At 33.9% G+C, this 26702-nt stretch overlaps 3 protein-coding genes across 9 annotated transcripts; 1 reads left to right on the forward strand and 2 right to left on the reverse strand.

The window, feature by feature from the left end:
- The first annotated feature begins 5204 nt into the window (after nucleotides 1–5204).
- LOC109021547 lies at nucleotides 5205–13797 on the forward strand. Of its 6 annotated transcripts, none has more exons than XR_004801706.1 (11): nucleotides 5207–5899; nucleotides 6388–6645; nucleotides 7663–7905; nucleotides 8099–8251; nucleotides 8563–9968; nucleotides 10615–10694; nucleotides 10806–10887; nucleotides 10957–11082; nucleotides 11247–11353; nucleotides 12330–12579; nucleotides 13284–13393. XR_004801706.1 is itself a non-coding variant. In XM_019004198.2 (11 exons), the coding sequence occupies exons 1-11, from the start codon at nucleotides 5459–5461 to the stop codon at nucleotides 13521–13523; spliced, it is 3294 nt and encodes a 1097-aa protein (XP_018859743.2). In that variant the 5' UTR covers nucleotides 5207–5458; the 3' UTR covers nucleotides 13524–13797. The 6 variants fall into 6 exon arrangements, 5 of the variants coding, with proteins under 5 accessions (XP_018859748.1, XP_035546825.1, XP_018859746.1 ...); XM_019004198.2 differs by having other exon boundaries at nucleotides 12330–12487; nucleotides 13284–13797; XM_035690932.1 differs by lacking the exon at nucleotides 13284–13393 and having other exon boundaries at nucleotides 5206–5899; nucleotides 11257–11353; nucleotides 12330–12439.
- A 4707-nt stretch (nucleotides 13798–18504) lies between these two features.
- Nucleotides 18505–22285, reverse strand: LOC108994848 (surfeit locus protein 1). Its single transcript, XM_018970241.2, has 6 exons — nucleotides 22033–22285; nucleotides 21817–21917; nucleotides 21103–21341; nucleotides 20138–20306; nucleotides 19763–20046; nucleotides 18505–18828 (listed from the first exon to the last, which is right to left on the reverse strand). Exons 1-6 carry the CDS (start codon nucleotides 22247–22249, stop codon nucleotides 18759–18761), a joined length of 1080 nt encoding a protein of 359 aa, XP_018825786.2. The 5' UTR covers nucleotides 22250–22285; the 3' UTR covers nucleotides 18505–18758.
- A 682-nt stretch (nucleotides 22286–22967) lies between these two features.
- LOC108994884 (lipid transfer-like protein VAS) lies at nucleotides 22968–26095 on the reverse strand. Of its 2 annotated transcripts, none has more exons than XM_035690536.1 (3): nucleotides 25552–26095; nucleotides 24115–24159; nucleotides 22968–23249 (listed from the first exon to the last, which is right to left on the reverse strand). In XM_035690536.1, the coding sequence occupies exons 1-3, from the start codon at nucleotides 25910–25912 to the stop codon at nucleotides 23146–23148; spliced, it is 510 nt and encodes a 169-aa protein (XP_035546429.1). In that variant the 5' UTR covers nucleotides 25913–26095; the 3' UTR covers nucleotides 22968–23145. The 2 variants fall into 2 exon arrangements, with proteins under 2 accessions (XP_035546429.1, XP_018825824.1); XM_018970279.2 differs by having other exon boundaries at nucleotides 24115–24162; nucleotides 25552–26035.
- Between the last annotated feature and the right edge of the window lie 607 nt (nucleotides 26096–26702).

Raw genomic sequence — 26702 nt, forward strand, 5'->3', positions numbered from 1 at the left:
ACGTTTACGTTTTGTTTCTAAGTAGAGAGAATTCTAATTTGGGGTTGGATTATCTGTTTCAAATATGAATTTAATTATACCTATTTATTTATATAAGTTATGATTAATATCATCGAACGGTCCAGAATTAATGAATCAAACTTAAACAAACTGAAGCTTGAATTGGGGAAGTTAGAGATATTCAAAAACAAAACATGCGTGCTGACTTATTTATAGGCCTAATTAAGGGAAACGTATTCGTTTCATTTTTTTTAAGAGCTGTTGTCCGGAATTTATTGAGCATAAGGTTCGTTTGCATTTAATACTGTTCGCGAAATTTACTCATGTAGTCATAAACATCGTGAGATTATTTTATGTGTCTATCTCTGTTCTATTTTAGGTCCTAAAACTTTATGTTACATGGAAAACGAGTATTGAAAGAGGATGTTTGGAAGTAATTTACATCTCATCTCATCTCATTTTATTCGCAAACATCATTCAAATACCGTAAAAAAATTACACAAAAATAAATACACAAACTGACATAGTTTGATATGGTACGTCAGATTGTAAAGTTATTTTGATTGTAAAATAGATCTAACAAATCTTATAAAATCACGTTAATTTGTGAGTTTAATTTTGTATAATCTTTTTGTATATGTAGCAATTCTTTTTATCAAAATTAATAAATACTTAATTCAAATTATCTCATTACTATTCACAAACTATCTTACTATTATTTTCAAAATTTTTATCTCATTTTATTTTCCTAGGATCCCTTAAGAATTTATGATGTTTTGTGGAAATCTGTTGTTGGGAAAAAACATTAATGGAAGCCTCATATGTCAATTTCCACACACAAAAATGGTCCTTTGACATTGAAGGATTTTTATTATTTTCCAATTCCATACTTCATTCTTTGTCACACGCAAGAAGCTCTGCACAGAACACTCCAAATGATATTGATTTGGACAGCTTCCAAAAAAAAAGTTCCACTTATATAGAGATGGGTCACATGTAACATGTTGGATGAATTGTATTTAACTAGCAATTGGTTCTTATTTCTTCTGCCAATATATTCTTCTGCGGGTCATATTCTTTCTAGTGCTTTCTAGGAAATCGGATTTGCCTATGGCAATCTCAAAGCTTCAAATTCAAGCAATTGAAACAACATATCCTGTCCTGCCTATATATATATATATATATACTTAAAAGCATGTATAAGATCTACAGTAATGAATAGTTGTTATCCTTCTATCTCTGTCCAGCGTTCTCTTTTTATTTTCTCCAACGAAATTTCTTTCTTTTTAGTCAGGATTTTACTCTTCTTCATTGAGTTAGAAACATTTTAGGATTGATCTTTTTCGTCGTGCGACAGTTCAAATATCTGGCCTCTACATACAAGAGATGAAATGCGACGTCTCTTGCTTTTCCACCATCTGCAGAACAATTTTCAGAATCAACTGGATGAAGAAAAAAAAACTCCGTGCTTTTTGAGATTTGTTCTCACCGTTGGTATGCATATGCAATTCTCTTCAATCTCTGTTTTGCTTTTTCGATTTATTTTCGCATCTTTGTTTTTTTTCCTTGCTGTTTGAGATTTGTTTTTTTTCACGGCACTTGGAAGACAAAGAGGGGGAGAGAAGTGCCGTGAGAAATCGGTTTCTGGGTGTAAATCCCAGTGTGCGACGGAGAGGGAAAGGGAACTTCGTGGTGGCTGGGTCCGCTAGAGGTTGTCGTCGGTGTCAACTGGTGGAGGTGCGGTGGCCTGGGTGACTCCCTACGGCCGCGGAACTGCACTCAAATGGGTCATACCCATTTCGGTTCGCTTTCCGCGGGGGAGAGGGAGGGCTGCGCGTGCGGGTCTTCGATGGTGGCTGGGTTGGTCGCCGGCTTGAGGGCGACTCGTCCGTCGTGGTCGTGAGGTTCGGTGGCCGCGTACGGCGGCGCAATATGAGATAAATGGGATAAACCCATTTCGGTTCTGTTTCCGCGGGGGAGAGCGACGACTGCGCGTGGGCGACATTGGTGCTGCCACGGTTGCTCGTCGGCGTGAGGGGAACACGCCGGTAGTGGCGGTGATGATGGCCGGCGCTCGGCGGCGCCGGGCTGCGCTGGAGGAGAAACGGCCGTGCGGAAGATCGCGTAGAAGAGAGAGAAAAATTAGGAAAAATATTTTTTTTTCTACAAAATTAGTATAAAATCACTTAAAAAAATATATATGTTCCTATATTATACATTTTTTCATCTGAAAAGGATTAAATAATAGTAAAAATTTTTTTGTTTTTTTTTTTTTACAACTTTGCTTTTGTCCTTGCTATAATATTACATTGTTGAATTTTTTACATAGGTTGAGTTGAGCTCCGTGACGTTAAAAGTGGAAACAAAATATCCTAACAACTAGCTACTTATGAGAGTGTTAAAAGTATGAATCCTTTAACTTTTTTATTTCGTAGTGTGAATTAACAATTCAAAATTATCAACTATCATTGTTGGAATATTAATGGTTGATGCTTAAAATCATACACATTTCTTACTTGTCTTAAATAATCTAATCTACTTCTCTGATTTTAAGATCTTTTAAATTAATTATTTAATGTTAACACTTGAAGAGATAATAGATAGTTGAATACTAGCTCAATAATTGTTTTGCATGGACTTTGAGCTGTTTTTAACTCATAAAAGATTCAAATATGAATTCTAAAAGAGGATCTACCATATTTGTCTTCTAAAAAAAAAAGACCATCCCATCTCACATTTACATCCAAACATATGCTAAGATAAATCATATAAATACAAGATGATATTTTTTATAACTTATATTAAACCCAAATATGAATTCTAAAAGAGGATCTACCACATTTGTCTTCTCAAAAAAAAAAAAAAACCATCTCATCTCACATTTACATCCAAACATATGCTAAGATAAATCATATAAATATAAGATGATATTTGTTATAACTTATATTAAACCCATAGGTATATACACGTGATACCACATCTAAAACCATAATTTTGAATTAATCTAAAAATAATACTATATTTTAATTAATGAATTACTATTGCTTAAAACATTCACTAACGATATTTTATTCAATTAGTTCCACCTATCTTAGTTGATTTTACACTATAATTTTGCTTCTTTTATAATTCCAAAATAAACAGAATAGATTTGCCATTTGAAAAATAACATCAATATTAACAGTGTTACCCATAATACATAACCAATTATTGAAATGTTGAAAATTTTAAAAATTGAAATTTGAATTAAAGAATTTGATAAAATAGAGTACATACTCAATAAAAATAATATTATGCATAAAGTTGTACTCTAAAAGATGCTTGAAAAAAAAATGAAATAAAAATTTTATGAATAGTAGTAAGAAAGTTTGTAAATAATAGAGAAGTAGTTTTGAATTAAGTAATTATTGGATTTTAAGAAATGAGACATAACAGTTGAATAAAAAATATTATAAAATTAAAATATTTTTAACGTATAATTTTGTAATTATACCTCTTTTACTATTGTTTTACTACTAAGCAATTTTTTTTTCCTTCTGCTATTTATATTTGGATTATGTGTTATATCTTATTAGTTATGTATGCATGTTTATCAAAATTTTTTTTTTCAAAATTGCTATAAAATTGCTACCACAATTTATATTTTACATTTTTTATAAGAGTTTTACTATACAATTTCTATCACAATTTATATTTTACATTTTTTTATATTTTTAAATTTTTTAATATTGTTTTTAATTTTTTTTAACTTAATCTTTTTAAATTATTTGAAATTATTTATTCATTATTCATATAATAAATATTTGATAAAAAAATAATAAAAATTAAAAAAAATATAGAATATGGAGAGTGAAGAGATTGTGAAGATTTATTCCTTCAGTAGAATAATGTCACTCTGAGCACTTGTTTGATATTTTTTTTCTTTTTTTTTTTCATATTTTTTTAATATATATTTAAATATTTTTAACAAATAAAAAAAATACATTAATACATTAAAAGCTACTTCATCAATCATAATAAAAATATAAAATAAATACATGAACAATCAAAATGAAGAAGCAAACTCAGGCGGCATACTTGTATTTTCCATTAAAAATACATGTAGTACACCATGTAACTATAGGTTACAATTTGAATGAGCTATATTATTCTCATTTATTTTTTTTTATACATTAAATGTTTATATTTTTAAATAATTTATTTTATAGTAATACAGGGCAAACGTGCCTCGCACGTAGTTCTACCGCTAGTAGCATATAAGTAATGCTATCCAAATTTCGCGCAATTCATTTGAAAAAAGTTAGATTCATTATTAAAAAAAAAAATAATTATAAAGAAATTATATAAAAATAAACTTATAAATTGATGTGGTTTGATATGATACGTTAGATTGTAAAATTATTTTTATTATGAAGTAAATCTAACGGATTCTATGAAACCACATCAATTTGTGAGTTTACTTTATATAATCTCTTTGTGCCTATAACAATTTTCCGAAAAAATTAATTTTTTTATATGTATTTTATATTTATTCAATTATTTTAATCAGAGTGCGCAAAGAGTTCGTAAAAGTGATTGTATATAAAATCTTTGTATAAAATATCAACAAATGCATAAATATTATATTTTCAGATAACTAATGTTAGATATACTCATGAGTTGTGCAAGCGCCACACATTCATTTTGAAAAAGAGTGGAGTCTATTATTAAAAAATTAATTTTTTTATGTAGATCTTATATTTATTTACTTCTTTCAAAATAAATGCGCGACATTTACTCATTTTAAAAGAAGAAATGTTTACTATTAAAAAAATAATTTTTTCATATCAATTTTAGATTTATCTAATTTTTTCAGAAAGAGTTACGGACTTCACATATTATTTATCTTTATGTGAAATATAAAATATTAACAAATACATAAATACTGTATTCATAGATAAAATAATAAATAATTCACGACCAGATTACAATATCATTTCTAATCCTATCAATTTTTTTAGGAAAATCCCAAGATGACGTGGACCGATGCATGAGAGGACCAGCAGAGCCGCGGAGGAGCCGAGCCAGCGGTTTTGCCAGAACCATGCAGTACTGCATGCATGCCAGGTGTCCCTCCGTAAGGTCTCTTCTTCATATATACATGTATTATTATTTTATAATTATTTGTTTAAAAATCACGTTTTCCAAAACGACAAAGCATAATGCGAATCATTATACACCGTCTCTCTTTCTGTCACTCGACGCGAGAGCCATGGCCGTTTCTCTCTTCCCAATCCCTCCCAAACCCCCCTTCGCTTTCTCTCTCTGAAACTTCCTACCTTCCTGACTCTCTCCCTCTCTCCCGTTCACACCATTCATATGCGGATACATTGATGTACTTATACTCTGACCGGAGATTGCTCTATGTATTGTTGTCAATAGAAACCGTAATTGTTCGAGAAAAGATCGCCCCTAAGGAATGGCGATTGTGACCGGGGATCGGTACCTGGAGAAGTTGGTGGAATTCATCGAGGGGCAGACCGGTCCACTGCTTGAAGGTTCCGTCGTGCTGAAGCTCAACCCGGCGGGCTTGCACTACGTGCAGTCGCGGCTAGAGGCGCTGAAAGAGCTGGAGAGCCTGCTCGCCGGTACGCCCGTGGACTACCTCCGCGCCTACGTGTCGGACCTCGGAGACTACCGCGCGCTAGAGCAGCTCCGCCGGATTCTCCGACTTCTGCCCTCGCTCAAGGTAGTCTCCACTCTACCACCGCCGTCTCGGGACCCCACGCCGCTGTCGTTGCGCCCCTTCGGTAGGCTGAGGGTTCTGGAGCTCAGAGGCTGTGATTTGTCCACCACCGCGGCCCGAGGGTTGTTAGAGTTGAGGCACACCTTGGAAAATATCATATGCTACAATTCCACGGTGAGCTTGTTTGTTTGTTTGTTTGTTTATCTGCTTAATTGTTTAGATGCTAAGGGAATGGAAAAATTCAAAGACACAATGGGATTTTGAATTTGGATTTGGGAACTAAAATTGTTATGTAGCATACCAGAATTCATTAGAAATGCTTGAGTTTGGTGGATGGAAATTAAATGTGATGCATACATAACTCGAATGGAATTTTTACACCTATTTTGCTTTCTGGTCCTGTAAAGTAAAAGAAGCATGAAGTTCTGAAATTTTTAGAGTTTTTATTTTTATCTTTCAAGAGATGTTACGAAGCACTTATGGTTCTCGAATTTAGTACTATCAATTTACTTTATAGTTTTGTACGTCTGAAATATAAATTTCTCTTTTGGAATTTTTAATTCTTTTTAATTCTTTTGGGTGATATGTGAATTCAATGGTATGATCACTCGGTCTGCTACTGGAGCTAATTGCTTTTTTCTTTGACATTGCGTATAATTTAGGATGCTCTACGGCATATTTTTGCTAGTAGAATTGCTGAGATAAAAGGCTCTCCCCTATGGAACCGGTTGTCCTTTGTTTCGTGTGCATGTAATGGCCTGGTTCTAATGGACGAGTCTTTGCAACTTCTTCCTGCTGTTGAAACTCTTGATCTTAGCCGCAACAAATTTGCAAAAGTGGATAACCTTCGCAAGTGTGCCAAATTGAAGCACCTGGATCTTGGTTTTAATAACCTTAGATCAATTTCATACTTCAGGGAGGTATTTACTTGAAGCATTTGACTTGCGTTAATATAATTAGCCTAGTAGTACATTTCTTGGTCCATTCTTCAACTTGTTCCCTGTAAGATTCTTGATCAGAGAGCTCTAGTGCCATGTGTATGTTTTTGTGTATATTGTACAGAGTTTACAAGGAGCTCCAGCCTATATGTACTCATCTTGAGTGTTTAGTTTTTGGTATTAGTTTCAGTGAGTTATTCGTGATTATAGTTGCATATGGAAAACACACTTGTGGACAACCCGTGCTTTATTCATCTGGAAATTTAGACTGTTTAAAAAGAAAAAAGAAAAAGAAAAAGAAAATAAAAAGCTTATTCAGACTGTTTAAATGTTCAAACTCTAGGATTTGCTTGCATAGCATGTGGAGCTTGAACTAAATTTGGCTTCTTGTAGTTTTGATGATGGAACCTTTCTGGTGTTCTTTATTGGTTGCATGGCTTGTTAGAGTTCTTTAGGTATTAATTATTACATTGCATATCATAGTAGTTTTTAAGTAGTCAATCATAGATGCAGGATCATGCTTAATAGAGCACTGTACATTTTACTAAACTTGTGGTTTGTCAATGGAGACGGGGAGCGTTTCGTGACTTAAACTTGGTATTTGTGTATTATGTCGGTATTACTAGCCCATTGGTAGTTTGAGCTGTGTTTGGAGGAAAAGTTCCGCATGCCACATAAACATAGTACATGCTAGCTTGGTAATATTAAAGATGTTCTGCTCACACGTTTAAAGATTTTCCAACTTTTTTTATGCATGACGTGAAACTAAAATACTGTCATATTAGATTAGTAAATTTTATCTTGAAATGCTAATAATTTCCCATGTCGGATATTGTTTTACTCATCTGGGTTTATCAATAATTGTTTTTGGAAAACTACCGATATTGAATGGTATGCATCAATCTTTAGTGTGAGTGCCAACTACTTTGCCATTTGTTTTTAATTTTTAGTTTAGGAATTAGCTCTGGAACCATGTACCAATGATGTCGGACTGTGCAGGTCTCCTGTCGTATTGGTAAACTTGTTTTGAGGAACAATGCTCTAACCACATTGCATGGAATTGAGAATTTGAAGTCACTTGAAGGGCTTGATGTTTCCTACAACATTATTTCCAATTTTTCAGAGATAGAGTTCCTTGTGTGCCTTCCATCTCTACGAAGCTTATGGTTGGAAGGAAATCCATTATGTTGTGCCAGATGGTATAGAGCGCAAGTATTCAGCTATTTTACTCATCTAGATAAAGTAAGGCATGGTTTAAATATTTTCCTTTTGTGACATTTTGTTCTTTTCCTGAAATTATGATATACTCCATTGTTGTGTGCAGTGGAATTAACTAATCATAATATTTGTAGCAAGCATTTCATGATTTCTTTCTCAATTTCATGCCCCTACTAAACTCACAATCTCTTTCCCTTTTCTGTTGTATGCTGATTAGTTGAAGTTAGATGACAAGCACATGAGCAACAGAGAGTACTGGCAACGGCAAATTATTATTGCCAGCAGGCAGAAGCGACCTGCCACCTTTGGCTTTTATTCTCCTGCAAAAGATGAAGCTAAAGAAGAGGGGGGGAACATTAACCAAAAGAGGGTATGCATTTATTAAAATTAATAGGGCTATGGAAATCAATAATTGAGTTTTAAGATCTAGGTTCAAGGCCCAATATTTGCTTCTTTAATATAAAAATTAATGTGACGCTTGACCCTGCTTTTCTGCTCCATTGGAGAAGTTCAGTGGGAGAAAGTGCATTTGCCAACATCTGAAATGTTTTGTGTGCAATCCCTTTTAAAATCAAGTAGTTTTTTTTGTTTTTAATTTTTGGTACTCTGTACTGGTATGTTGCTTATGCTTCTTTATTAGTATTAATTTAGGCAGTCTTCTAATGGTGTTATGTTCAACAGAGAAAGGCATCCCGTCTTGTTTTTCTTGAGAATGAAGAAGAGAACACATGTATGTATTCTGACCCAGAGTCGGTGTCATGTGATGCTGAGATTCGAAGCAGAGAGGAGAGTGTTCTGTCTGATGCTGAAGCTGAAATTGCTGATTTGATGAATAGAGTTGAACTCATGAAGAAAGAGCGTTCCATTCTTTGGTTACGTGAGTTTAGGGTGTGGATGGATCATGCTTCTGAGAATTTTGTGGAAATAACTAAACCTACTGGGAAAACAATGCATAATGAAAAAGATAATTATACAAAAAAAAGGTCAAGTAAAAGGTATCTTGGCGATAGTTCGAGATATGTCTCTGACTCTGTTCTAGCTTCTGGAGATGATAGTGGTACAAATATTTTAGAATCTGATAACTCCTTAGCAGATATGTCTACTGTTTTGCCTGCTAATCAATACTTCACCCAAGTTAGTTCACTGGGGAATGATGGTGGTGGGGTTTTTCTGGCTGGGGGAATTGATCTGAAAGAGGAGCATCAGCAATTTACAAGTTCCCACTCTGATATTTTTGCCATCCAAGGTGCTCATGGGGTGGTTGAAAATGTCATCATATCACCATTATCAGCCATTGATGATATATCAGAGTCTCATTCGTCTTCTGCTTACCCTGGATCTCCCCCTCATTATCAAGAGGGCATTCTTCATCGTCGCCACACCTTAGTCAAGGAAATTTTGCAGCTATCTGCAAATTCTTATTCGGTGGCATCATCGGATAGTAATACCAGCTGTAATGATGATGATTTCTGTGAATCAATATCTGCAGTTGATAAGTCACTGAATGAATCTTATCTTAGGAATATTGAAGAGCACTCATCTTCAATTGATTTTGAGGATAAGGATTTTGACCAAAGACATGAAATTCCTCTTGTAAGAGAAAATGGTATATCTTATTCATGTGATGACCAAACCTCCAGAATGCAGAAATCTCCAAATTCAGAACAGTTCTACCATTCACACAACAATGATTTTCCTACTGCTGCTACTCTAGATGATGGACTTTCTCAAATTTTCAACCAAGAGGCTGATTATTTGGAGAAGAGAAAAGGCAAAAGGAAATCAAAGAAAAGAGTGATACCACTAGAAGGGGAGAATAATGTGGTTAGCATGAAAGAGTCGTTTTTTAAATCTAATGGCAATTTGGATATTCATGGAGCTGAACAGACTTGGACAAATGCAATTGTAACCCCACCAATGGATGATGCTCATAAATTTCCTGGGTCTAGGTGCTCATCACTTGGGGATGATGGTTTTGTTGAGAACTATTTCAATACAAATATTGCAGATTCCAGCATGCATGAAACTTCTCAGCAGTATATGCGTTGTGATTGTGTACTTGTGCCTCAATCCAAGTATAGAGAGAGGTGAATATTTATATGTAGAAAAATGAATGTACAATACATACTATTTTTTCTTTAAATATTCCTTTCGTATTCTCTTTTACTTAGCTAGCCTTAGCTGAATGTATATATGAATGCACACAGTATGTGCTTATGACTACAAAAATATACATCTGTGCATAAATTTGGCAGTTTATCATCATGAATTTCTTTTGTCGAGTAGCTACTGATTTTTCTTCTTTCTGTTTACGTTATATTTATGGATGAGTCTACTCTTTGCTTCAGTGGTATAAGTAGATGGATTTTATCTTATGAATTTTGCAATTGATGCCATGAATCACCCCTGTTATTTATGTACTCCGTGGGGAGATATCCAGTTCTATGTTTTCACCCAAGAACTCTCTTACGCTCTAAAATCAGTGAGATACAGCTGCATTTTGAGCTTTGGAATCTCTAAAATATATTAAAAAAAAATTGATATATCTACTCTCTTATTCTTCTATACTTGGATTGTGTTCTCTAAGATATTGTCGCTCAGAAGGTTATATATACTTCTTATTTGTATTCATTCTATTTGACTCCTCAATGAACCTAACAATATCCAGAGATTTTAAAAAATTTATAGACACAAGTTCTCGTTCTGATGTTTAATTTATATCAATTGTTCCAGATGCAGAGAGGTGGGTCTGGTACTGAGCAGTGAAAACAAGTTGTATGTTCTGTTCATTGGTGTCGCAGGTGATCAATCAGGTCAGGATATGATTGCAGGTGTAACTTTAAGTGATTTTGCAATTAATGCTGATCAATTGGGAACTTTCTTTTGTTGATTTTTCAGCCTAATGAATGCTGGGCTTATTGCAGGAACTATCATAAGTTTAGCAGGTTGCCACAAAGTTGAAGATATTAGAGAGGTGTCCGTTGGTCTTGGACTTCAGGTTGTGAGGTTAGTGATTTCTGGTTCTTTTTATAATCGTAGAAGCTGTCATTCTCCTAAAACGGTTTTTTTTGTTAGGTTGTACATTGACAGGGATTCAGAGTACCTGTTTATAACTAGAAGCATCGAAAAGTCAAGGCAACTAATTAGTACCTTGAAAGTTTTTGATTCTTCTGTGGCAAATGATAACTGTTCTTTACAAAGGTGATTTATGGCCCACAACATTGTTTTAGAAATTGCTTTAGCATTATTGTGAGCCTCTGTCCTATTTCTATGCTATATTTATTTAGCTTCAAAATCTGTAGGTTATATATGCATTTTTCCTTTTCTTTGTCATGATAGACTGGTTTTGGAAATTTAAATGGCAGTTTGGAGCAGGTTCAGGTTGAGTTGTTTGAGAAACAAATTTGTGGAGGTTCAAAAGTGAACTTGTACCAATATTCTATGGTGCTATTCTGGTGCAACCACAATGGAGGTATGCTTCTCACTAGTTCACCTGGTTGTCATTTTTATCTGATGTACCTGAGAATAATTTGATAGCTCACTTCCATTGGAAGAAAAAAAATTTAGTGATTCACGAAAAACTGATTGAACATAACAGGAAGGATTTTGAAAACAAACAATGAAGAGTCTTGTAAATATTTTTGAAATAATAGATAATATTTAATACTCATTATTGATTGGGCTCAAGTCACAGTTGTTTTGGGATATTTTTTGTTCTGTCAAAAACACAGTTTGATTAGATGCTTTTCCCGTGACACCATAGTTGTCTCAGTGGCCTCAGTGATTGTATATGGTAGCCTTTTCCATAAAAACAAACTTGACCCTTTTTCTTTCAGCCGATGAGGAAATGAAATTCTGATCTGGATGGGATTGCTCAACTCCATGCAAAGTGGGTGACCTTAATTATAACGGGCTTGACAAAACTTGCATAATCCATAAAGTTGATGGTTATAATTTTAGCAAATTTTATGCGATGATTCTCTAGACTGTCTATATCCATAGCTGTTGTTTGTTTTCATGGATAGATTAAAGACAGCTCATGCTGATGATCAATGTAGTGTATTGTTTGGATGCTTGTATCCAATATCTATTCAGATTCAGGAATTAGCGAGAAATTTGTAGGTCAGATAAGATTTTGCCATTATTTTGGACTGGATACCCCTTGGATCAGTATTCCATCAACAAAATTGTTTGGCAGTTCACTTGTTACATATACTTCTCATGAGTGCGCAAATGTGGATGAACAGATATTTCTTGGACAAAATAAAGAAACCCACATGTTCCTTTTAAACTCAAGCTTGAGAGACTAGTGCACAACTCTTATTTTTTAGTCTACATCCTACTTTTTAAAGAAGTCATGGATATCTGTTAAAGAATTTATGCTTTTATGATTTGTTTTGCATGACTATACATTTTTCATTTTGGTACTTGCTTTTAACATGTGACAGAGGATATATGGCTTTCAAGATCACTATTTGTGATGGGAATGCATCTGCTTGTGTGTGTTGAAGACCTTGTGCACTTCAGCTCCCTTTCAGTGGATTCATCTTGGCCCCCATATTTCTCACTCGATTCATGTTGCTCCATTGTCGACTTATCTGAGATGGTAACTCATTGACTTTACCAATGCTTCTTCAAGATTGTCTACATTGATCTTATCGAAAAAAGATTTTGCCCACCTTTATAAGCACTTGCTAGGTATATACATCACATCCACCTCAATTGATAAGAGGCGTGATCTTTCTTTTCTTTATCATGATTCTATTACTGCAATTCTGTTTTTGTAGGTTTATTGTGGTGTTTTATGTGTATGGGTGTGTGTTTCTATCGATGAAACATGACATGTTCTATTGACTTCACTTCTTAGTTAATGTATTGTTTCGTCTCCAGTGGGATAACGATGTCATAATCCTTAATTGATAACTAACAAGATCTCTAATTTATGTCCAGTACTGTTTCTAGTTTGCCTACAGTACCGATCAAAAAAAAAGTTTGCCTACAGTTATATGCATGTTCCAGGTTTATAAATTGCAGTACTGCAATTGATATCTGATAAGATTGTTGCCTTTCTTTCCCAATTTCTAGTTTGACATTTATGTTCTTCATTTTGCTGATGACAGCATGTTATAGGGGATTATTATGATCATTGTTAGTCCTCTCTTTCTTGTTAATATCTTGTTGAGCGTTCAATCGAATGATGATGTGTACATAGATGGTAGCCAAAGGTTCACGTATACCATGCTAGTCACGAACATAGAGATCGTTTTTTAATTTTAGTAGCTGTTTTCCTTACTTCATTGGTTTATTACTTCGTACAGTTTTTTTTCCCTGTTCTTCTCCTCTTCTTGAAGTCATTGGAGGTGTGGAGAATATTTTAGTTCACATCTGAACCTCATTTTTAGGTCATTGAGGCTAGAGAGAGGCTGTGTGTGACATTAGCTCTTAAGTGTGATGCATCAGAGTTCTTCCTCTCTGCCAAAGCTGGCAAGGCAGCCAGCAATTATGAAAAGACAGGTCCAAGCTCTGTAACATGGAAGCTCAGGTGGTTCTCCATTGAGAGTCTGTTCAATTTTGTGGCATTGGTGAAGGCAATCCATGCAGGAACATCATTGTCTCCTTTGCATGTAAGATGTATACCATGAAGCCTTTTTGTTTCTTATGTTTTGTTTGTTTTCTATTCATTTCATTATTATTGTTATTATTTTTTTTAATCTAGCCTTCAATTTTGTTTTTCCTTCTCATTTCCGTATATAGTTTGTTTAGCAGCTGTAAGCGAGGTGAGTCAATAGCTTTGTTTTGCATTCTTTGATTTGTATTCTTTTAGCAGTAAATTATGCACAAATGTTGTACAGTACACAACATTTTTTTTTTGATAAGTAATACAGTACAGAACATCAAAGGAAATTCATATTTTTCCATCGGCTTGTCCTGATTTTTTTCTCATATTTAGGTCTAGGAAATTGTAACTAAAAACTTCAGTGTCATCAATTGGCATTTAAGAATGTATAAAGATTTGGTTTGGCTTTGATTTCATGTGTAACTTAATTCTTGTGCTTATTGCTCACTGAATGTATTGTCTAAGAGACTAGACTTGGCATACTTGTACCATCGAGAATTAGAACTAAGCGTCGTCGTCGTATATCAATGGATTCGATTTTAGTGTTGTAAGATAAATGTATCGAGTCTCGACTGCTGGGTTTGTTTTTAGTTTGGAACGAACGACAAGAAGATGAGATCTCACTGTTATGAGAATTCAATTAAAGGTGGCATTATATTTCTCTCATACTTGCATATTGTGTTATCAGTTGGCATGGATTGTGTATGTTTGCTTCTATAATTATGGCTTGTTCATGTGAAAATGGGTGTAGTGTTAAGTGTTAACCCCAACATTAGATAGGAATGCAAATGCTGTCTCTATCTCTCTGAATTTCATCAGGTGTTTGGATTAGAAAATTGAGGATAATCTTAGTCCGTCAATTCTTCATAGTTTCTACGATCTAAATGAGTCTTTAGGTATGCAAAACAATTCAAAACATCTTTATTTGAGAGAATGAAAAGATTGTCGCCTTTGTATCTGAAATCCAATTCGATTTAGGGTGAAAATGTTACAAGCTGTCGCAAGATTGTCGCCTTGGTCTCGTCTCATCTCGATATCTAAATACTATTTAAACACACATTTGTCAATTTCTCTATCAAATTTTTTTTTATCTAATATTACTGACAATTACAACTTTTCTAAATAGTCTTATAAAACACAAAAAAAAAAAAAAATCAAATTTTAATATTTTAAAATAAAAAATACTTTTATTCGAATTATTTTATTATTATTGACAAATTATTTCATTACTATTTATAAATTTATCATATTATTTCAGGACATTTAAAAAGATTTTGAGAGATAAAAGAAATATAAAATATAAAAAAAAATTTAATTGGAACAATTGTCACTAAAGTGTTTGCAGTTGCCGATTTGCTTAAACTGTTCTTAACGTGTGCCCAAAAGGCAAAGAGATTATGTGAAGTGTTTCCACCCCAAGTGGACCTGATTTTAGATGGAAATCTACGACACTAGGCAGTAGGCACTGTTCATCTCAGACTGAGGGGGAGTCCATTTCTGGTCTTAAGGCGGCACTGCTCATCCTTTGGTGTTTTCTAAATTCTAACCATTCCGATGCAAACATGTTTATTTGGCAATTGGGTCCTTTTCTTTTCAAATAGAGTACTTTCAGTGCAAGGAATAAAATATAACATGTTCATGTATTTCTTAGGCACGGGAAAACTATAAGGGGGAAGAAAGAGAGAGAAGGATGAGACAAAAGGTCGAGAATGGTGTCAGGGTGTTAGAGGAAAAGAGGGAGAGTAGACATAAAGGAGGGGTAATGTGACATAAAGTAAATGAGGATAGAAGATAAAATACAATGACACATATGACTTTATGGACTTTTGGCCAAGCTTCTCCTTGAAGGCTTCTTCAACCTAACGAAAGGAGTTCCATCGACGATATCTTTTCCAGAAGACAGACCTTCGAGATCTATTATACAGTGAGGATGAGAGATTGTAAATCAAGCTTATTATAGTAGATTCTCTCCTTCCCGAACCCCTGTGGACATAGGCCCAGTGCCGAACCATGTAAATCTGTGTCTCATTCTCTTTATTTTCCCTGCATTTATTTATTGTTTAATGCCATAAATGTATGCCGAACACCGTACAACCGCACCAAACATTGTCGGGGGCTCCACATAATACTGATCCTAGCCCAGGCCTAGAACAACCTTAGCGGAGCTAGTAATTGATCTTTCTCTCCTTTCAGATTGTTGTACTTTTTTTAGACGTTAACAATCAGCAAACATAATTAACCGATAAAAAAAATATATGAATAAGGAGTAGGAACACCCCGACAAGCACTCTTTCATAACTAGTGTAACACCAAAGAAAAAAAAAATAGACATTGAAAACAAATAAATATTTCCTACCCTTTTCCACCAAAAGGGAGTACAAAGTGACGGTTTTTGTACAATCTGATAAGGGATTGTCATCCCATGACTAAAGACCATGGAGATTGATGTGACAACACTTCGTCTTGAAATGGTTGTCGGAGAGATTCACTTCCTCGTTTTTACAATCCAGAGTAGGACAACCCTTATAATAAAAAGTTATATAAAAAATTATAACTCCATTACGTTATACATTGTCACAATACTCCACTCTCTCAAAGGAATACATGTGATTCTCGTGGTGTGCTGGGGGCAAAAGTAAAAAATGTGGAGCTCATGGGTTGTGGCAAAGAGACTGACAATGGACTAAAGAGGGGGATGGTGATCATTGTATGTCAATGGTTGTAATTTTTACTGTACTTTTTGGATATAAGAGCATCCTTACAACTAAATTTAGGAAAAGTAGAAAGATTAAAGCATCCCGAAATTTGAGCTGGTGGTGGATCTGACGGTGGGAAATTTATTGGTTCGGTTCATGATAGGCTTTGGGAAGTGGAGGCCCATGTGCCCCATGTGCCGCTGTTGGTAGCACGTGAAAGACACGCTAATCGTTTTAGAACACCACCGCTTATATCTGCAGGATCTGTGGTTTGGGAGCCTTCTCGTACGTCACGTGTCTCTCGGAGATTGCTAGAAAGCTGCAAATTAGTCTTTTTCGACCTTGGAGGAAAAGTGACAACAAAAATAACTAAAAAACAAGAAATAACTCTATGGACAAAGTAGATTGATAGGGAAAGAGGAGGAAGCCGAAGCTCCCACCTCCTCTTGGGTAAAAAAACTGGCACTGGGGTGTTTGGGTGCTGGGGTGTGCTTGCTTCGGGAGGAAAAAAAAGGGAGAGAGAAAACTACCTTAAAGCATACAAAACCCTGCATCTTGCATAATTACAAGTTCATTTCAGAGGATGAGCAACCGACTTCAACAAACACTAATATTTCAGGCTTTAACTCTCCCACCCAACAAATACTAATGATTTTATTGCGGAGAAGATGAGAAGATCAAGAACCCAAATCTCTTTACCAAGAATGCATTCCGACCTTGCTTGCCTGCAATCCTTTCTAAATTTCAGAGATGATTGAGTTCAAAATAATGCCTAGAGCACTCTTAATAGATTAGTTAAAGTTAAGTACATTTTTTATAAATATAAGATGAATTTAGTTTTTAGTTATTCCATTCATATAAGTCTCCACATTGGAAGTTATTTTTTCATTATATGACAATAAAATAATATAAGACGAATTTAGTTTTGACTATTCACATCAAATCTCCATATTGGATTATCTATTTATTCATTATATAGTAATGAATAATTAATAATTTTAAAAATTTTTTAATTTTTTTAATTATGAATTTATTTTATTTTATCATATTTTACTATTCATAATATTATATATTAATTAGTAATCATATTCTAACTATATTTTTTCAATTGCCATTTAAAAGCGAGAGAGAAATAATTGATATAAAATATATTTGATACATGAATAGTTATTTTTAAATTTAAAAATTATTTTAAAAGTAATTGTAGTTAAATTCAAATTAGTTAATCAATTATGATGCTATTTTATATTCTAATAGCTAAATCTTTAATGACTTAGCTAAGCTAATTCATTGAGGATGCTCAGTGCCCCGTTTTCCTTCATTGCATGGAAAATTTTACTGTAAGGGAAAGAGATTAATGTAAAGGAAAGAAGAAAAGTCCACAAATAATTTCGTTAGATGTTAGTGTACCTTTCCGCACAATGTTCTATGCAACAAATTTCACTAGCTCAAAAAATAAAATATAAAAAGAAAAAGAAAAAAGAACTTCATTAGCTCAATGCTAACCTCGTACATCAATCCACTCAAATGGAAGTCTTCATTCCATATAGTTAAAGGCTAATTACAGAAGTATTTCAAAAATCAGCTGCATTGGCAATGGTCTAGATACATTAGCTAAAAGTACAGATTTTGGCTAAACCGGAGATACTAATCCATATTGAACTCAAAATAATAATATAATATTATATATTTTAATAATTTATAAATACATTCTATATATTAATTAATAATTTAATTTTTACTTAAAAATTATTGTTTCTCAACTATTTTTTTCCTCAAATTCCAGATTTTTATACTCATGATCCAATCACCTAAAATTACAAGCAATGCTACTCAGTTCTTTATTATTTTATAATCTTTAATCACAGTGACGAAAGTAGTAAAACGAAGAGAAATTGAAAAGTAATAAATGGATGCGGTTGGTAAAACAAATTTTTCAAAATAAAAAATTTCAAAGTAAAAGATGGAGCTGAAGTTATTTGACTACTCCAATGCAGATCATTTTGTTAGGCAGACTTTGGCTAGTCACTGGCATTTGCCAGTGCTCTAAATAGGGCAACTAGCAATATCCTCGGCTAAATTGGTATCTACCTCATGGCTTACCAGAAAAACAAAAAAATAAGGAGATGAAAATTTGGAAAATGGTTCGGCGCCAAATTTGTAATGGATACATACACTTCACTATAGAAAGACAGAATACAGAACACTATTTTCAGATGAATTGACTTGCCATCTAGTATATTACCTTATTTAATGAAGAAAGCTGCTGATTCAGAATGTTTTTTCCAGCACAACTGAGAACTTTTGAGCTAACAAATAAATTTGCCTCATTTTGATAAGGACAGGAGATCGAAGGATAACAGCTTCATGTTCTAGCACATCAAATTCATGGATGTGATCTAGAGGGAAAATATATCTTCTTTTTTTTTTTTCTTGGCATCGAGTGTCTAGGATAAAGTCTCGACTAATCCCGGGGGTGCATAAGCCCTCGGCAAGGAGTTTCCCGCAAGTGTACTAGAAGAAAAATATATGATCATAAAAGTTATTGTTGCTTACAACAAATGCTATCTGTGATTCTTTTTGGTCCTCAATCTCTTAAAAGCCATGAATGTGACAGCAGCAGACAGTGAATACCTGCTCAAAATGAAACCAGCATCAGAGAAAGATAATGTAGAAGGTCCTAGAGTTCCTTAAACTTTCAAGTGAAATTTGTCTTATTGGTGCTATCGTGTATTCGAATTTTTCTGTATGTACTTCCTTTTTTTTGGACAGGCCACTGAAAATTGCCCTATCATTCAATTACAGAGCATGTTTTCATCTTTTTGATGTGTCATATTAGCACAGAAACTACAATTATGAACCTAGGTATAAGGGCAGGATGTGTGCATTCCACATCAACCAAGATGATATGATTGTTATACTCAGACTTAGTGAAACATGGTATCAAGCAAGGCAATAGGAATTAATTATAATGTTGATGAACAAGACCATCTGGGAAGAGCATTTCTTTATTTCTTTGCACAAAGTCCAAAAGTTTTCTTTTCCCTTAATTTTAACCTCTTACTCTTTCTTTTTCCACTGTCCATTTTTAAGTGAGTGGTCCAATCACCTCTATCTATTATCCAACTGAGCTTGAAAAGGTCTCCATATCGTAGGCATCAATATCAACCTCTCAGCACCATCACATCCCAATAAGAGGAGGGGCGGAGAAATATCCCACCTAACCCTAGAACTTTTCTCATTATGTCCACCAACAGATAAAGCACATCAGTCCCAGCACATCTCGTAATGGATTAGAACCTTTCATCTCTCATGGCTCTAATGTGTGGCTATGTGTGACATAATCCTCTACCTACAACAGCTCCCTCTTTTTACTGAGCTTGGAACTAGTATGAAAGATACTTTAGTAACAGAATACACCTCAATATTGATCCAATAACATAATTATATAAACAAAGATCAAGGCATAGATGAATATATCACTATTTAGGGGATACGAAACCAGTCCCTTGTGAAGGGATTGCAAGTGCATCCAAAGATTCAAATATCAAACGATGCAAAAACATACCATGTCAATGTATAATTCAGATGGTCCTGTGGCATGACTGAACTGCGAATCAAGGTATTGACATCCTTTGGAACAGGGTAAGGGTTACTTGGATTGACATTTTCATTTATGTCTTCAATGTAGACAGTATTCTCAGGAAGTCCGGTGGCACGAGCAATTGCAGGAACATCGACATAGAACCACTGACAGGAGCTTGGATCATTTGCTGGAACAAATATGCTAGGCTTCTCACTTCCACGAACTACTCCAACAACTTCTGTAGGATTAACAGCAGGGACATTAACCTGTAAGTTGCTAGAAGTTAGATTGTTTCTCCAATATGTCTCACCGTAAAGAAGGGATAAAGCGATGACAAATACTAAAAATAGCAATAACCTCCACTTTTTGACGCTTCGAGGACCAAAACCTCCACCAAGAGCTTCTTTCGCTATCTTGGACAGAGGAGGTTGCCAAAGGCTGTTTTCCAGACTGCAAATCTTCCACAGATCTGTCCTTCCAGCTACGAGGAACCCATCCTCTGTTGACCAAAATTGGCAACTGCATGCTGGAAGAGTAATATTCAACATATTTTAGCTGAAAGAGAACCATAACACAAAACTCCATGCATCGGTCAAGACAATAAAAGCAAAAGTCTAGTTTTTACTGTAATTTAAAACATGATGAAATCCTCTATTTGCAGGAGAGGATAAAATGTTGAAACATTTCCTTTTAAGATATTAGAGCCACACAGAAATTTCTTATGGTGCAAAATACAGCTTGTTGAAAATACCTCAAAACTCCAGGATATGATCTAAACCCAACAAAACCTTTTGCATTGTTCACTTCAATATTTCATACATGCCAATCAATTAATGATCCTCTATATCTGGATTGTCATAATAATTGACCAAGTCACCCCATAAATCCACAAGTCCTAGAAAACTCATGCATAATATAGTTGGCAATTTGGTGGTTCTTTCTAGAACAAAGCATCTGCACGAAAATAATCTTTGCTAAATTTTAATTTAGTAATAAAAAAGGAAATAATTATTTTTCTGGCCCAAAGGTTAAAAGAGCAAAGTAAAAGGTCTTCAATACATTTTATAGTCTTCAGCTAGTCAAGTGAAGGGCAAATAGAGTTCAGTAGCTCTCTCTCTCGCCCTCCCTCCCCAAAAAACATAACATCAGATATGAAAAGATATTATAAAAAAGAGAAATTACTCATAAATAGTTTAAAGGAGAAAATCAATGTCTAAATGCTTATCACATTTCAATAAAAGAGAGAGAAGCAAGTATCATAAATCATAGGAAGCATGTTCTGTTATCATCATTGAAAAAGTCAACAGAAATCCTGCTTTTACCTCTCAGTGCTGTTGGGAATCGGCATAAGGGGAGTGATGACAAAGTAGCCATTTTCAGTCACTCCTGAAATGCTTCTTGAACGGGGGCCTAGATAGATTGACCTTTTCTCATCAAAGAATCCTTTGCATTTCACTCTCCTAAACTCCAGAGAATCCAGTTTCCCATCTGATGGAGATATTCCGTTAAACATCAGGGGTTCCATTTCCAGCCTTTTTTGTCTATATTCCAGCATTTTTATCTACAACTTATAAACATAGTCAGAGATAAAAGTCCACTTAACTAAATGCTATTCACAGAGACAACAGATTGAGTAAAATAATCGCATTAGCTAAAGAGAGAAGATTTTTTTTCTCTTCTAAGCAACTCCACCCGCTTTCGTCTAATCTTCACAAATAAATTTTTATTCTTTACATACTAAGAATCAATTATATGAAATTAGGTGTCTGAATTTTTTAAGGATACTACAACATTGCAGGAACCACTTGTATACGTCCCAACACACAGTTGAGTCTGACATTGAGGTTTGGAAACCCAAAAGATTAAAATTTTATCATAGATAAAGAAAAAGAAAATGTGAACTACATACATGGTAATGGGCAAAATTAAAACAGAATAAATATAGTAAATTATGCCATTTCGGAAAAAAAAAAAAAAACTAAAACAAAGGAGTAGATACAGACATATAGGGAGATATGGAAGGGGAAACAAAGTACCTTGTCCTGTCTTCTGAAAATTTGCCAAGTTCCGAGTCCAAAAGTGAGAGCTCCAGGAAGGAACAGAAACAATTTAGACCATCCCGACCTTCTTTCATTCCCTAAAACCAGAAATAAACTCATCACCAACCAAGGAAAACATCTTCAGATCTTATTGACAACAATGAAAAAAAAATTCAGAATCCCAAAATGTAAAAGGCTAGAAAACACAAGTACCGGGAGCTTGGGAAGAGGACGCTGGCTGGGATTCCGGCACGGCGGAGGTAGAGAAGGAAGAATAGCATGGTGGTAGTGGCGGTAGGTCCCATGGCCTGGGAAGCGAAACGCTATTATTTCTACCACTACTAATACCTTCGACCACACGGAGCTTTCTGGTTAGAGCTCTAGAAATGGAAGCTGCTACAGCCATTTTTGATCGACAAGATCTTCCCATTTCATTTCACAATCCTACGTGTTACATCTCTCTCGCCCTCCTTTCCAAAGGGTTTAAGGAGGGCTTATGCGGGTCGGGTCAAATTCGGGCCCAAACGCTGAGACCCATTTTCCAGAAAGCCCAATTCTCTCTCTAACTAGGGTTTTATACTCCCCTCTATATATATGTTCCATATCCTGTAAATCCTCAGATCCTCCTCCTCTAACCTCTTTCTTCCTCAAATGTCTGCAAATTCTCTCTCGTTTCCTTTAAATGGGTTTCTTTTTCGTTGATCAGATATCAAATAAATTTTTTTTCTTTTCTCTTCGATTGAAAAGAAAGAAGGCAATCAGTTTGCGTCACTGATGCGCTTTAATCAATCAGATTGATAGATAGCGTATTCAGCCCTTTTCGTTGCCGAAATCGTTGTTCTTTGCGAGTAGCCTATGCTTGCACTTGCCGTTTTCTTCCTTCTCTACGGCTTTTGCATTCAGATGCTCGTACATAATTATTTTTCTCTCTCTCTTGAGTCATCTGTTTGATTTTTTCTGTTTTTTCTCAAGAAAATCTTGGGATTTTGGCTTGTTTTTATGTTTTCAATTTTCTTATATTTAATTACACATCTTTCATCTTTTGCAGTATAAAGTCATTGAAAATTCTCAAATTTAAAACTTCCAAACCTCTATGATTATATATGATTTCATATAACTATTGGATCTTGATTTTACATAGGACTAACTAGCATAAAGTGTTGTTCATTAACAGAGTACAGCATCAGGGAAACACTAACAAGGTTAAGATCAAACAAAATACAAAATTATTTACTATTAAAGCAGTTTCCATAGCTATCTGTTTTGCTTTTTGGACCATATGGGTCAGAGTGGCATTCATTCAGAATCTCCAGGACAAAGCTATCATCAAGCCTGGAATGCTGAAATGAACAATAGAGCCAGAAACAGAGCTGCCAAACCAGACCCACCAAACTGAGAGACCCCATATGCTGCTGCTGCACTTTTTGAATCTGTGAGCAGAAAAAGCAATTCATAAGCTTTAATTTGCACCAGAACTAAGCATGTTTTCTGATTATCAACATTTGACTTAAAAATGCTTAACTAATCTGTGAGAGCAGTGACTAAAAGCCAAGCAAAAAGAACATTTCTACTAGAACAGAAGATAATAAAGGTTGATGTCTTGGTAAATACAAAACGAAAAAGAAATTATCTTTTTAACGTTGGCTTCTTTCAAAGCGATTTTCAAAATTTGATTAAAAGTATATTTTTTCATAAATTAAAAACTTCTCTCATTATTTTATATTAAATTAATTAAAATAATAATATAATATTATTTTTTTAATAATAATAATTTTAATTTTTTTTTTATTTTATAATTACACTAATTATATATTAATTAATAATAATATTTCTTCATTTATATATTTCAAAATTGAACACAAAAATAAAAATGGAAGGACGTTTAAGACAAATGAAAGCTGTGAGAAATGAAAACTGAAAAGATAAACAATTGAGATAATTTTTATAATAAAATATTACTTTTGAAGATAAAATACATCTTTAAATTTAAAGATTACTTAAAATTATTATAGCTCCTTCATCACAAATTCTTTTTTAACTTACAAAAGCAAATACTTTCTTAGGAAGTTTTTACCAAAGTAATAGGAAAGAAATACGAGTAATACTACGTGTAGTTATAGAGTGTATAAACGTCGTGTAGTTATTTAAAAAAAAATTAAATTTATTATTAAAAAATTAAATTTTATTTTTCATGTGGATCGTGTATATATTTATTTTTTTTAAAGTGATTGTATGACGATTGCACACTCACGATTACAAATATCATTTTAGAAAAAAACAAATGTAAGGAATTACCATCGGAGGAGGAAGGGGGAGTAGCTGAACTGGCTGGCGGAGACGCTGCTGTATTGGGGCCAAAAAAAGGAAAGGTCCAGTTAAACGGTCATATCATGCCCTTTCAGATTATAAAAAACAGAATGAAATCTCATTTCAAACATCATTACTGTGTAATTTCTACTTAGGGTACGTTTGGAAATATAATTATTACTGTTAACAAATTATTCACAAATTATTTCATTATTATTTACAGATCATCTGAAATATTCTTAATATCCAAACGAAGCCTATATTATATATATATATATATATATATATATATTATATAGGTATGTGATATATAGGTATAATACTTTATGAATCACTGTGAAAGTTAGACAACTTGCAAGAAAATTAACAAGTCAAAATACTGATCATATGCATTCAAGAAGAACAACTATACAAATTTCTCATTTTTTTGAACACCAGAAAACTACACCTCTTATATATAGAAAATACAGAACCATAAATTATTTTTATGATACCTTAATCCATTATATCAATTGCTTAACACAAATCAAGATATGCATTCAAACTGAAAATATGAATGTGACATTTATTAAATAGAAAATAACAAAAATAATACAATAATATATAGGAAAAAAAATTATATTCTCAAGACGGTGTATATATATTTAATAAAGTACTTACATGGCATAGTTTGGTTTGATAGATAAATTTTAAAATTTAAATATATTAAATTAAATCTTACCATTTAAATGGTATAAATGATGTGCTCTACATACTGACTTGATAATAGAATAACCGTATTGGAGAAGCAATGACTTGGATACCTTTCTGTTTTGTTTTAACAAGATCATATTATTCACTTATCTTATGTTTTATCCAACCTTAAGGTAAAGTAATGCAATATACAGTTTTAGAGAATACAGATTTTGTATACTTCTATAAAAAAAAATTGGAGTCCACAGTAAAAAAAAATGAGTTTTTTTATGGGTAATAACAAACATCATAAAAAAAGTGATTCATTTTCTTCATTTATACGAATAAAATATTTTGATATGCTAATTGGATTGGACAAATCATTTCTTTTATCTACTAACTAATTGGATGCAGACCAAAGAGGTTGGCTGAATTTTTTTAAGAACCGCTACATTCACAATAAATTATATAAAAATAATTTTAAAAATTGACGTGATTTTATCTGATCCGTTATATCTACTTTATAATAAAAGTAATTTTACAATTTGATAAATCACATCAAATCAATTTGTGAGATTGTTTTTGTGTAATGACTATCTACAATATTTTCCTTTTTTTAATCTCTGAAATAATAACTTGTAATTTTTTCTAAGATTCTTGTAATAATTAAGAAAAATATACAGAAACTAAATACATATATATATTCAGGAATGAGGAGAAAACGGATCTCTCTGGGGAAAAAATCTGCAAAACCTTTTTTGCATAATGATATGTCGGCGTTGGAACCGCAGGCCTTTGGAAGCTTCAAGGCATCGTCCTGGGTAACGTTGAACGACTTGAGAATCTCAGGATTGTCGAAAACACGGCAGAGGCAGTTGATATCATCGGTGAGCATCTCCTTCAGCGGCACACAGCACGACGCCGGCGGCATGGAGACCGGCGGTTTCAAGTATTCTTTACATGGAAGGAGTTTCTGCACGCATGGCATTGAAGCAGCACTCTCTGATGAACCTCCTTGAAGAAAGTTGTTGAGGCCCATCGATTGAGAGTAACCCAAGAAAACCCATGAAGAAAACAGAAGAAACAATGTCAGATTCATGTTCATGGAAGCCATTGATGTAAGAACTAGGATGATTGATTTGTTTTCTTTATTTCTCTCTTCAGATCTTTAATTGTGATGTTTTTACAGATCAGAAAGATGTCATGTATATATATAGTTGGATGGAAACTGCTGCTATTTTTTGCACGTTATAATTTTGAAAGTAGTTTTTGTTGTCATGATCAGGAGTTGTTCGTTCCAGCTCTAACTCTCTCTTCCTCTCCACTAAAACACCCATTTTCCTCGGCGGTTACAGATCCGATTTACCTGCAATCTATGCTTCGACCGATATGTACGTCTAAGATCATCCTCATTTGTATTTTTCTGAAATTTTAAGAAAACCCCTTGACGACATTTCTCACTTTTCCACATGCTTGACGTTGAAAATAGTAATAACTTCATTTTACAAGGCAACATGATCATCATGATGTCCAACAAAAAATGAGATCAACAAGATCGAACAACATGTGCACTTATACATTTTAGATAATTAGGAAATTCAACTGCAACAAAGTTTCCCGAGTTTGTATGCCAAATAGGAAATGATATGTATATCTATATATCTATATAATATTATATGTGTGTAGCTATATATCCCACATGATGCTTTTAAAAAAAGTTGGCTCATATTTTGTTTCTTTTTTTTCTCTTTTGCCTAGAATTAAGTTGCTTGTATGCCACGCCACTTTTGGCTTAGCAATATATTGCAAGGGGTATTCAACTCCTCATCTCTATATTATATACTAGGACTGTAAGATGGTCGGTCTGGATCAGAAAAATCCATCGGACCGAACGGTTCCAATCC

The sequence above is a fragment of the Juglans regia genome, chromosome 6, assembly GCF_001411555.2.
Source record: "Juglans regia cultivar Chandler chromosome 6, Walnut 2.0, whole genome shotgun sequence".
NCBI classification, from domain to species: Eukaryota; Viridiplantae; Streptophyta; class Magnoliopsida; order Fagales; family Juglandaceae; genus Juglans; species Juglans regia.

Coding starts and splice junctions, on each gene's coding strand:
- LOC109021547 (XM_019004198.2), top strand. CDS start 5,459: ATGGCGATTGTGACCGGGGATCGGTACCTGGAGAAGTTGGTGGAATTC. Junction 9,969..10,614: donor CAATCCAAGTATAGAGAGAG/GTGAATATTTAT, acceptor CAATTGTTCCAG/ATGCAGAGAGGTGGGTCTGG. Junction 12,488..13,283: donor TTGTCGACTTATCTGAGATG/GTAACTCATTGA, acceptor CCTCATTTTTAG/GTCATTGAGGCTAGAGAGAG.
- LOC108994848 (XM_018970241.2), bottom strand. CDS start 22,249: ATGGGAAGATCTTGTCGATCAAAAATGGCTGTAGCAGCTTCCATTTCT. Junction 21,918..22,032: donor GTCCTCTTCCCAAGCTCCCG/GTACTTGTGTTT, acceptor TTCTGGTTTTAG/GGAATGAAAGAAGGTCGGGA. Junction 20,307..21,102: donor ATTCCCAACAGCACTGAGAG/GTAAAAGCAGGA, acceptor TTACTCTTCCAG/CATGCAGTTGCCAATTTTGG.
- LOC108994884 (XM_018970279.2), bottom strand. CDS start 25,912: ATGGCTTCCATGAACATGAATCTGACATTGTTTCTTCTGTTTTCTTCA. Junction 24,163..25,551: donor CATATCATTATGCAAAAAAG/GTTTTGCAGATT, acceptor GCCCCAATACAG/CAGCGTCTCCGCCAGCCAGT. Junction 23,250..24,114: donor TCCCCCTTCCTCCTCCGATG/GTAATTCCTTAC, acceptor TTCTGCTCACAG/ATTCAAAAAGTGCAGCAGCA.